Raw genomic sequence first — 11945 nt, forward strand, 5'->3', positions numbered from 1 at the left:
GAGGCAAGAAGACCCGGATCGATATACATTTCCTCCGAAATCATTCTTCTTCCATCTGCCCCGAGGGCAGGGGACAGGACACTTGGGGCTCTCCCGTTGGGCCACCGAGGCCCGGAGCCTCGGGGTGGGAACCGTAGGGGAGGGGGGACCAGAGCAGCGCCCACAGCCCCTGGCCCTTCCTGAGGCTGGGTGGCCCCTGGCTGGGACTCCGGGCAGGGAATTCCTGCCTGGAGGGGGAGGTTGGGCTAGAGAGCTCCTGAGCTCTCTGGTTTGCTCATTCTGAGATGCTGCAGAGGGCTCCCTGGCCGGAAGGCTCTGAGATGCTGTGGTTCTAGGTTCTAAGAGCCCATGGACTACAGGCCAGACTTCTGAGATGCTGCAGAGGGCTCCCTGGCCCAAAGGTTCTGAGATGTTGTGGTTCTAGGTTCTAGGTTCTAAGAGCCTATAGGCTACAGGTCAGACTTCTGAGATGCTGCAAAGGGCTCCCTGGCTGAAAGGCTCTGAGATGCTGTGGTTCTAGGTTCTAAGAGCCCATGGACTATGGGCCATGCTTTTGAGATGCTGCAAAGGGCTCCCTGGCCAGAAGGCTCTGAGATGCTGTGGTTCTAGGTTCTAAGAGCCTATGGGTTATGGGCCATGCTCCTGAGATACTGCAAAGGGCTCCCTGGTCAGAAGGTTCTGAGATGCTGTGGTTCGTGGTTCTAAGAGCCCATGGGCTACAGGCCAGACTTCTGAGATGCTGCAGAGGGTTCCCTGGCTGAACTGCTCTGAGATGCTGTGGTTCTAGGTTCTAAGAGTCCATGGACTATGGGCCATGCTTTTGAGATGCTGCAAAGGGCTCTCTGGCCAGAAGGTTCTGAGATGCTGTGGTTCGTGGTTCTAAGAGCCCATGGGCTACAGACCAGGCTTCTGAGATGCTACAAAGGGTTCCCTGGCCCAAAGGCTCTGAGATGCTGTGGTTCTAGGTTCTAGGTTCTAAGAGCCCAAGTTCCAAGGTGCCACGGGTTAAGTTTTAGGAGTCAAAGACCTTCCTTCGTCTGTAAACATCTGCTCCCATTAGCCTTTTTTTTTTTTAATTCCTTTTGGAAAATACAAATATTCACAAGAGTTTGTACAACCCAGGAGTGCCCAAGTCCCGCCCTCCCTGCGGCCCCTCGCCCTTCTTCAGGCCTGTCGTAGGCCAGCTCCCCAGGTCCACGGCTCTGGTCTGCGCCCCTCCAGTAGTGGGGCTGGATCCGTGCTCCCCAGATGGCCACTGCAGAAAGGAGAAGCAAGAGGAGCCCTTCGAAGAGGCACGTGGAGGCCTGACTCCCTAACCCAGAGAGGGGCTGCCTCCCTGGGGGCTGGACTGCTTCGGGATGGAGGCTTCCAAGCGAAGCCCGGGCAGCCCCTTCTGGGGGTGGGGGTGTTGGTGGAGCACCAGCTGGAAACAGATGGTCTCCCGAGTCCTTCTCTACTCGGAGAGTGGAGGCTTCTGGGAAACCCCCCTCCCTCCCCCAAGGGAGTCCCCACTGGCGCCCACTCTCTTCCTTGCCCCCAAAGGCCTTTCGCCTTTCCTGGAGGGAGGGAGGGAGGACACACCTGTTATAAATGGATGTCAAACACTCCGTCTTCCACACTCTGGACCTCCTCTTCTTGGATCTCCGGAGCTGAGAGCGGTGCCCGGAGAGGAAGGGGGAGAGTCAAGGCTCCCCGGAGCTCCTTTGCCCTGAGGTGCCCCCCTCTGCCCACAGAGAGGCATTCTGGGTCCCTCCCACTTCCAAAGCAAACAGGATGGGGCCCAGGCTGGGGACAGTGGGCTATCGGAGGCGTGGAGTCTTATCAGAGGGAGACAGGCACTTCCCTGGGTTTAAGGTGCCAGGCTAATAGCTCCTACCAAGCAACTCCTTCTCCTTCCCTCTGTCCCCGTACAAAGTAAGAGCTCTGCCCCAGCCCAGCCCACACACACCCTGTAACTTCCATCTTCCGCCTCTCCCTTCCAGACAGACCCTTGTCCTCTCCCACCCCAAAGGATGAGAGTCATCAGAAGCAGTTCTTTTCCTTCTGCATCCCCCCACCAAAATAAGAGTCCCTTTCTCTCTTGAAACATCTCCCTGACAAAATATGAGTCCTGAGATGACGACCCCAAATCTTAGGGAAATTCAGGTACTCTGAAATCCTTGACCCAGCCAGAATGAAGGCCCCTCCTACCTGGTGGCCGGGACCCTCGCCTGCCAGGACGAGGCAATGAAAAACTAAAGGCTCGCAGGTGAGTATGGGTGGGCGAAGGCGCAGGCGGGCCCTCCATGCTCACGCTCTGGGCCCGGCGCCGGCACTCGACTGACAGCCGATCTTTGCACTGTTTGTGGCAGCTCACTCCACAAGCTGGGCCATGGGGTTGGGGAGAGGGTGCAGAGGACGGGGGTCAGTGCCTTGCACCCCACTCCTGGCACCCTCGGCCTCTTGGGCGGCTACTGCCCTCAAAGACCCAGATGCAGGACCTCCCCCTCCGGGCACCTCCTCCAACCCACGTGCCACCACCAGGCCTCCCCTCACCTCGGCACTTCAGTCCCTGTTTGTAGATGCCCAGGATCTGAAACAGAAGGTCCAAGGCCTTAGCCTGGCATTCGAGATCCTCCCCAACCTAGCACCAGCCGGGACTCTCTCTCCGTCTCCAGTCGGGTCTAACTGGCCGGCTCTGTCCACAGAACCCACTGAAGACGGGCCCCCTCCCTGCCGCCAAAGGGCTCTCGTGAAAGGGAACCGGCTCCCTCCTGAGGCTGCCAGTCCAATGAAAGAGAAGTTCTGGACATCAAGCCGCCATTGGCCCTCGTACAGCTCCCACGTCTGCCCGCTGGGGCCAGACAAGAGGAGAGGAGGCGAATCCCCCTCCTGCACAAGCCAGCTCTCTCCAGATCTCCCCTGCACTTGGGGAATTCTGACCCACTTCAAAGGCTTCCTACTCCAGGAAGCCTTTCCTGTCATCCACACACAAACACACAAACGCACACGCGCACACGTGCACACAGAGGGGGGAACAGCCCAATCATAGGAGCAAGAGCTGGAAGGAAACTCGGGGGCCAGCAGGTTCAATCCCTCATTTTACAGATGGGGAAACTGAGGTCCCAAGAGCTAAGTCCATCTCTAAAACTCAACCTCAGATCTCCCGACTGCATAGCCAATAGCCTTCCGGTTATCTGAGAGCACGTCACACCCAGGACCTTCTTTGGCCTCACTACCGAAGTCCGGATCCCTTTTCTGGATTTTGGAGAAGGTTGGGTGGGCTGAGCTTGGAACTGAGGAGGGAGCTGAGACCGGGAGGTGGGGGGAGGAAGGGGGGGCTCACCAGGGCCTTGCAGTGCCTGCAGGCGACTGGTCTCAGCGAGCTACTCTCCTGGAAATTGTGGACGAAACCCATCCGGCCCCCCAGCACAGAACTGGACCGAAGGAAATAGGAGACCATCTCCTCCCGGCTGATACAACCATCCCTGCCGCACAGGAGCGTGGGAAGTCAGAACCCTGGAACCCTCCCTCCACACCGCCCCCAGCCCCCACCCCAGGAGTTTCCATCCTTCTCCCCCAGCACCAGACTTGAAGCCTGGGAAGCTGCCTTTCCTTTTGCTCCTCTTGGACCAAAGAGTTGGCTTGACAAGCCGATCCCATGAATGCTAATACAGGAGCCCTGTTTAACCTACTTAAAAGGACTGCCTGGTTCTCAAGGATTTCAGGATGCCTGCTAGTGGGAGTCAGAGGAACGCTGCTAATTACAGACCCTGCTTGTCCCCTCACTGAAGCCAGCCCTCAGTTAGCGGTCAGCTCTGGGAACAAGGAGATGCCTGATGGTATTCCGCAGCCAGTTGGGCCGGTTCACTAGCCCCAATGAATATGGGTCAGAGGAAGGGCCCCTTCCCTCCCAGGAAATGCTCGAGACATGGTCATCATTGGCCAGGCTCCTGTGAGAAGCACCTTGTCCCCATTTCACAGGTGAGGAGCCCAAGGCTCAGAGAGGCTGCCGGCCCCCTCCCCAGCCCCAGCCCCAGGCTCACTGGTTCTGGTCCAGGTCTCCGAAGGCGATGAGGTAAGGGAAATTCCCTCGAATGATCTGGAACTCCTCCTGGGAGATGTGGCCGTCCCCATCCACATCAAAGTTCCGGAACACAGACTGAAGGGTGCCCAGGGAGACACAGAGGACAGGGTCACCCTCAGCCTCCTCTTTCCAACCTGACCTCTGTATTCTGTGCCTCTAGAGCAGCGGTTCCCAAACTTTTCTGACCTCCCGCCGCCTTTCCAGAAAAAATATTCCTTAGCCCCCTGGGAATTAATTTTTAGAAATGTTAATAGCAATGAATAGGAAAGCTAACTGCAGCTGTGGCCATCACCACTCTGTAGATTGCTGCAGCACCCACCAGGGGGCGGTGGTGCCCACTTTTGGGAATCACTGCTCTAGAGCCTTGGCCACCTATACTAGCTGGGTCTCAGCACCCAGTGTCCTCCTCCCAGGCCCCCAGAGCCACTGAGACCCTAATGGCAGGGCTTTCAGGCCAGGGGAGACTCTCAGGGTCCCAGAAGGACTCAAGTCAATATCCCCTACAAGTAGTCATCCAGTTACTGTTTGCAGACTTCTGGGAATGGGGGACTCACTACCTCCGAAGCAGCCTATTTCTCAGGATCTGGAATTTTCCTTTTAGGGTCTAAATCTGCCAGGGTAGGTGATGTGCTCAGGATGCAGAATGCCACACTTCCTTTTAGGCCGGGGCCAATTCAGGAATTTGTTTTGCTCGATTATGCATATTTCTCACAAGCATTTTGTTTTTCTTTTCCCCCAAGGCGGGGGTGAGGGGGGAGGTGAGAGGAAGAGAAAATAGATTTTTGTTCATTGGAAAAAATAAAAGAAAGAAAGAAATTCGCCTTTCTGCAACTTCTCCCAGTGCTGGGGAGCTGTGCCCTCGGGGCGAGCAGAATAAATCTAACCCCTTCTCTTCCATCTTCCCAATTCCTGTGGAGGACAGCTAATGTGCTCCCCTGGGCCTTTTCCTCCGCAGGCAGCCCCAGGATTGGCCGGGGATCCCCTCCCCACCCGGGGAGGCGCCAGCGCCCGGCCTCACCTCCACCATCTTCTCAATGTGTTCTACCACCAGCGCCTGGTCCAGTTTGGGCTTGGCGGCCGCCGTCCACTCCTCCAGGACAGGGGGCCGAGGGGGCGGAGCACAGGTCGTGGGGCTGGTGGGCTGCGGGGATAGGCAGGGTCGCTCAGGTTAAGGCGAGGGGAAACGGGCGGGAGGGTTGCACCCGCCGTGGCAGAGGGCTGAGGGACCAGGAAGGATGGGGGCGACGGGCACCCCCGCAGGACCAGGGTCTTGCTCACCGATGACTTTGAACGCGGCTCTCTCTGCAGGGACAGCTGGTACAGCTCGTCCTCGGTCTGGTACTGATCCAGAGACACCTGGAGGACGTTAGGCCCGTCACAGGGAGCAGCCACGGCCCTCAGCCCCCTCCAGAGCGGCCTCCGGCTCCGTCCAGTGGTCGGTTTAGCTCGGAAGCTGGGCCGCCGTGGACCCCTGAGTCTGCGCCCGTGCCCCGTCCCGGCGGGCACTCACCGTGAGCAAGCTCAGCAGGTCCGGGTTGGCCTGTATGGGCGGCCGCAGGCTGGTGACCATGGCCAGCTCCTCCAGGATGGCAAAGAGCTGGCGCATCTTGGCCCCATTGAGCCGAGTGTGAGCGGCATCCAGCCAGTCAGGAAGAGCCAGCTGCAGGGCCACCAAGTCCTTGAGATGCACGCCCAGGATGGGGAAGCGGAAGCCCACGCAGGCCGCCAGCCGGCGGCGGTAGTTGCCGTAGTTGCCAGTGGCCGTCACCAGCTCGGTGAGGCCTTCCCAGAGCTGGAGGGGTGGCGAGGAGAGGCCAGAAGGTCGGTCCGGAGCATCTGTGTGCTCCTCGCCAAAGCGCTCGGTCTGGTCCCCTAGTCCAGGGCTCGAGGGCTCAGGGAGCCCCTCCGTCCGCCACGAGCACTCCCCAAAGCTGGGCTGGGAAGGAGGGCCGAGCCCCCAGACTCCCCAGGCAGAGCCCCGTCCCCCCCCTGCCCCCAGCCCGCTCCCTTCAGTCCATACCTTGACCGTGTCTGGGCTCACGTGGCTGTGCGTCTCCTTGAGGCGAGAGATGGAGCTGTGGCTCAGGCCCCCGACCACAGCCATGAGGGTGTTGAAGTTCTGGAGCTGCAGCAGCTTCTGTAGGCCGGGCCGGGCCGGGCCACGAGAGACAGAGGGAGAGGCCGGAGGACCGGGAGGCAGGAAGGCAGGTGGCGAGAGCGAGATGGAGAGCCGAGAGGACGGATGGACAAATGGCCAGAAAGAGACGGGCCAAAATACAGATGGATGGACGGATGGATGGACGAGCGGAAGGAGGGGCAGGCAGATGGACAGAAGGAGGAGGGGATGGGTGGAGAAACAGGTCAGAAAGGTGTAAAGACAGACACGAGGCCCGAATGGCGCAGAAAGACAGACAGAAGGAAGAAGGGGGAAAGCGAGCACACGTTAGAAGGGCACAGCATGGGCCACGGGACCCTCAAAACTCGGGAGGGGGAGGGGGAGGGCACGGGAGGGGCAGAACAGCTGGGTCTTTCCCCAACCCCCACGCATGTTCCACAAGCTTTTCTGTGGGTCCATGGGGCTTGGGGGGGGGGGGGTAAGGGAAAGAAGAGAGCGAGAGCCAGCACCTCGGCCACGTGGATGAAGTGGGTGATGACCTGGGCCCGCTGCGGGGCTGTGGGCTTGCTCAGCACCATGAGCTGCACCCACTGGGAAACGCTGTTGAAGAGAGAGATGAAGCGCTCCAGGACGGGGTTGTCCACCGTGCAACCGTGGGTCACAAAGCTGTGGTAGTCCTGGAACTGGGGAGTGAGAAGGAGCCGGGGCTGAGCCCTCACCCTTCTTCTCCTTCTCCTTCTTCCTTCCCTGACAGGGTCTGGCCGGGGGGCAGCGGGCACCTGCCTGGGCTTGCTCTGCCTCCCCTTGGCCTGGGGGCACCGCCAGGGCTCCCACCCACCTCCACTAACTCTTGTCCGCTGTGGCTCCCGCTCCGGTGACCCAGACCTGGCTGAGTCAGCCCCCCCCCCCCCTCCCCGCGGCCCGCCCGCCCGCACCAGGATCTTGCGGAAGGAGCGGTACTCCAGGTAAGTGAGATGCTCGGCCAACTCCAGGGGCTCCAAGTGGTCAAAGAGCAGCGACATCTTCCGCTTCTTCTGCCCCACTGGGTTGCGCTGGGTCACCTGGCGCTTCCATTTGAACGTGGGGCTGAGGGGCAGAGACCAGAGGCGAGCTGTGAGCATCCAGGCCCAGCCCAAGGCTCCCACCCAAGCCCAGCGCCCGCGCACGCGCACGCACACGCTCTCGATGTCAATGAGGCTGCTGTGCCGTCGGTTCCCCTCTCGGTCCAGCAGCGACTTCAACTCCTTGATCTGCTCCGCCAGCTCTGGGTTCAAATCAAACTCTGCGGGGAAGGCCGAGATCCAGTACCTGGAACAGAGGAGGCGGACTCTGACTGCCCCTTCCCCGCCCAGGTCCCCCGGGGGTCCCGTCTGATCCGCTCCCGCCAGCAAGATCTCGGGGAACTACAATTCCCGTCATCCCGGAGCCAAAGAGGCCCTTAGCCCGAGCGGCGGTTATCCCGAGGCTTGATGGGAGTTGTAGTCCACAGCAGGCTCGGACGCTTGCAGGTACCTTGGGAGGTAGGAGGGCGGGGGGCGGGGCAATTAGGAGCCGCTCGGGCGAGAGGCCCCGGGGTGGCACTCACCGGACCAGGTGGCAGGTCTTCACTTGAAGCGAATTGGAATTATCCTTCCGGGATTGTTGGTAAGTGCAAGGGAGTCAAGGAAAACTGAGGGACCGGAGGAGAACCGTTCTCGGGCTCACAGCTTTGGAATGGGAAGGGATGTCAGGGCTGACCGATACAACCCCTTATTTTACAGATGAGGAAACTGAGGCCCCTACAGAGAGGGCAGACTTTTCTGTTTGCCTCCTGGTACACAGTAGGTGCTTCCTAAGTGCTGGCTCCGAATGAATGACAGCACACCTGGGTTCTAAGGAGGGAGGCAGGCCAGGGACCAGGTACCTGGGTTCTAACTGGAGGGGAAGGACGGGCCGAGCCTCCTGGGTTCGGGGGAGATCAGAGAATCCCAGGATTTAGGGCAGAAAGTCCGAGCTGGAAAGGACCTCCGAGCACGGGACGGGAGAGCTGGGGCCGTGGCAAGTCAGAGACGGGGGAGCCTCTCCGTCGCCTCCTCGCCCTGCTAAGCTGAAGGGAAGGGACTTTCCCAGGGCCGCTCTTGGCAGAGCCAGGAATGGGCCCGAGTCCTCTGCGCCCCCTAGCAGGGCAGACCCCAGGCCCCGGCGTGCGAGGGAAGGATATATGTGGAGCAGCTTAGCAGCCAGCTGAGAGGAGGGGATGTACCAAGGGTGCATCATCAGAAACATGCGCACCAGCTGGGGGTCCCGCACCTTCCCGGAGTCGTCTGCGGAGGTACGGCGGGGTGCTGAGTTGGCCCTGGGCCAGCCCTCTCGGAGCCCCTCAGTACCGCTCGGGCCTCGCCTAGCTGGCCCAGGGGCCGCCCCCGGGGGTGTGGCTTGGTGGTCACGCCCCATCTTTGGGCGGGCCAAGCCCAACCTCCCCGAGGACCTCCAGGGTTAGGGATCCGAGGAGGGAAGGGGGAGCCCCAGCCGGGCCGAGGGGAACCAGCTGGAGCGGAAGGGGCCTGGGTTCCAGCGGGGTCAGGAATCCAGAGGCCATTTCCTGAGGGCGACGAGGGAGGAGGGAGGATACCCCCCTTGCCTCCCCCCAGATAAGCCGTCCCCATCAGCCGGAAACAGCCCCTGGGAGCGAAGCCAGAGACTTCCTGGGCCCCCCCACCCCACCCCCAGCTTAGATAGTGTCCTCTGCGCATCCCAGCCGGGGAGAGGGGATCCCCCTGAAAACTAAGCCGCCTCTGGGCCCTTCCCTCCCAGGGCCATAGACCGATGGCAGCGCTATTGTGGCCAAGGCCCTGGCCTGACAGATGGAGAAACTGAGGCCCGTGGAACTGAAATGATGCGAGGAGGAGGTTTTGAGCTCAGGCCCTGAGACTCCCTGGCCAAGGCTCCCTCGTCCTGCCTATTCCCCTCCTCACTCATCCGTCCCCCCCCCACACACACACACCCCCTAAGCCAAGGACTCTCAGCCTCTCCAGGGAGCTGACCTCCAGCCTGGCCCCCCCAAGGTCCCTGCTTCTTCCAACTCACCAAAGGCCTCGATGCAGCCGCGAAGCAGCTGCTCCACAGTGCAGCCCTTCTCGAGGTCCAGCGTCTCGGACATGGCGAAAGCCTGGAGTCGGGCCTGGGTCCCCGAGGAGCCTTGACCACTTGGCTCAGCCCCAGAGCCCCTGCGCCCCCCAGGAGAGAGAGAACCACTGAGGAGGAGGAGGCAGCTACCTCTGGGGAAGAGCCTCCCTGCAGGCAGGAACAGGGTGGGAAGAGAGGACCCGCCTCCTGCTATCTCACCCTCCCCAGCTCAGGGGGGCCAAGATCCCCCCCTTTGGGCAGTTCTGCTGAACGGTCTGTGACCCGGGGATTGTGTAACCCTCGGCTGGAGAAACGTTCCCTACTGAGGCTTCCGGGGCAGGAGCAGGGGGATGGGGGGCCTCGGGCTCCTGGGGCTGGGCCTGCCAGCAGGGATGGAGGAGTCCGCCAGAGAGGCTGGGGTCCCCCAAGGACCCAAGCAGCCAGGATCCCTGGGCAGCAGGGGGAGGACTCAGGCTGAATGGGAGCCTGGGCCTCCTCCTATCCCCCGAGGCACCTGCAGTCTCCCCCAGGCCCACACAGGCTCTCCTTCCCCCCCCCCCAAGGCTTCCAAAGCTCCTGAGCCTCCCTGCCCCCGCAGGGTTATTTTGGGAACTGGGAGCCTGAAGGAGCCTTAGAGGAATTTCTCCCCCAGTGGGTGGGAGGACACAGCCAGAGGCAGGAGGGGGCAGAGAGAAGGAGAAAAGGAGGCCTGAGGCCTGGAGCCTGGGGTTGGAGAGATCCAGCCCCCCAGAGGCCTGCCCTGCTGAGGGAGTGGAGACAGCCACATTCCTGGGCCCGGGACAGATGAGTCAGTGGAAGGGAGGCCCAGAGCCTGGGAAGGATGAGCTTGGAGCCTGATCCCAAGCCCCCTAGACCCCTAAGGCCTCTTGTCCTCCCCGGAAGCCCAGGCCTGCCCTCTGGACCCTCACTGCCCTCCCCAGGGCCAGCCACTGGGGCCCTTTCCCCACATGCCCCAGACGAGTGGAAGGTTTGATGTCTCTCCCCACTCCCAACCCCAAACCAAGAGCTCCAATGAGCCGGACTCTAGGAGAGTCCCTCAGGCCCCCCCAGGCCCAGCCCCCCAGCAGGGGACAGAGGATGAGAGAAAGCCCAGATGTGGAGAATTCGCCCCTCTCCCCCCAGGCCTCAGCTTCCACCCTCAAGCCCTGGATTTTCACCGCAGCCTACGATCCAGCAGCCCACCTCCACCTTCCAGCTCAGGCATCCAGCCTTTGGAGGATGAGAAGAGGAAAGGGCCTTGGGGAAGGGTCCAAGGTCCTGGGCTGCAAGAGATCTCAGAGCAGGCAACTAGGCGGCTCAGTGGCTGGAGAGCCAGGCCTAGAGCTAGAAGGTCCTGGGTTCAGATCTGCCCTCAGACACTTCCCAGCTGTGTGACCCTGGGCAAGTCACTTGACCCCCATAGCCCTTACAGCCTTGGAATCTATATACAGTATTAATTCTAAGATGGAAGGTAATGGGGGGTGAGGGGTGGGGGAGATCAGGAAGAGCCAAGGTGAGGAATGATGAGAATTCTAGGTTGAGAGGCTTCCTCAGACCACAGGTTCAAGCCCTGCCTCTCCTGGAGACTGCAGCCTAGGGCAGCTCCTATCTGTGTGACCTTGGCCAGACCTTCCCTCAGCTCTGCCTCTGTTTCCTGTAAAATGAGGGGTGTGGGCTCAGATGATCTCAAAGGTCCCCTGCACTGGCTGTGAAGGAGCAGGGCTGGCTGCATTCCCTCCCCTGCTTGCAGTCCCAAGGCAGGAGACCTACTCTAGTAGCCGCCCACCCACCCATGGCCTCAACAGGGGGCGTGTTGGCACCTTCGGGTCCCCCAGGCACATTCACAGGCTCAGACTCTGGCCCCAGCTTCCGAGGGCACAGTTTGCCACTCCGCACACACTGGCACATTGTCACACCTGCGTGTGGCTGCTGGGCCTCCCTCCCGGGCTCTGTCTTCTCCTGCCCTGGCCACTGATCTTAAGGCAAGGCAGCCCCCTTGCTGAGGGCCTGCGTGCCCTTGAGAGCTTCCCCAGTCCCCTCCTAAGAAGCAGCCTCCAATGTGGTTTTCCCTCGCTGGGGATCTCCCCTACCCCAGCCTGGGGCTGAGCCTGGCGCGAGGGAGGGCAGGGGCCAGGGGCGGCAGACAGCCCGGGAGCAGCCCTCGAGCCCCAAACCCTGCCCTAGAAGTCCCAGCGCTCCCCTTCCGGCGCCCTTCTGCCCAAGCTTTCCGAGCCCAGTCCTCGCCCTCCCACGTGGAGGGGGAGGGGGTCCGACAGCGGCCCACCTGCACCACCCCACCCCCACCTCCAGTGCCCCCTGGTGGAAGATCGGCCACTTACCCTGGACTCCGCTGCGGTCCAGTGACTGCCCCCTGCAGGCTCCTGCTCCCAGGAGGGCTGGCGGCAGCGGAGCCTTCCTCCTCTTCCTCCTTCTTTACCCCCCTCCCCACTCCTCCTCCGGCTCTTGGCCGCGTCCTCGACCCTCTCTCCTGGCCCCTCTGCCCTTCTGTGGCGGCGGCTCCGGGCTTCCCCTCCCTCTGCCCCCTTCCCACGCACGACTGTGGAGCTCTCTGTCTCTCTCGGGCTGTGCCTCAGCCTCTGGACCACCGACGTCCCTGGCTCCTTCCCCAATGCGCTCCCTCTCCCCGGCATCTCCTCC

The 11945-nt window shown here is 61.4% G+C and overlaps 1 protein-coding gene across 1 annotated transcript; it reads right to left on the reverse strand.

Annotated features, from left to right (window-relative positions):
- Positions 1-1062: 1062 nt before the first annotated feature.
- RASGRP2 (RAS guanyl releasing protein 2) lies at positions 1063-11696 on the reverse strand. The gene is made up of 17 exons (XM_044682380.1): positions 11627-11696; positions 9249-9388; positions 8383-8485; positions 7768-7830; positions 7359-7490; positions 7118-7268; positions 6692-6865; positions 6087-6203; positions 5577-5858; positions 5345-5422; positions 5085-5207; positions 4026-4141; positions 3326-3467; positions 2536-2572; positions 2191-2364; positions 1582-1649; positions 1063-1255 (listed from the first exon to the last, which is right to left on the reverse strand). Exons 2-16 carry the CDS (start codon positions 9319-9321, stop codon positions 1585-1587), a joined length of 1830 nt encoding a protein of 609 aa, XP_044538315.1. The 5' UTR covers positions 9322-9388; positions 11627-11696; the 3' UTR covers positions 1063-1255; positions 1582-1584.
- Between the last annotated feature and the right edge of the window lie 249 nt (positions 11697-11945).

The sequence above is a fragment of the Gracilinanus agilis genome, chromosome 6 (assembly GCF_016433145.1).
Source record: "Gracilinanus agilis isolate LMUSP501 chromosome 6, AgileGrace, whole genome shotgun sequence".
Lineage (NCBI taxonomy): Eukaryota > Metazoa > Chordata > Mammalia > Didelphimorphia > Didelphidae > Gracilinanus > Gracilinanus agilis.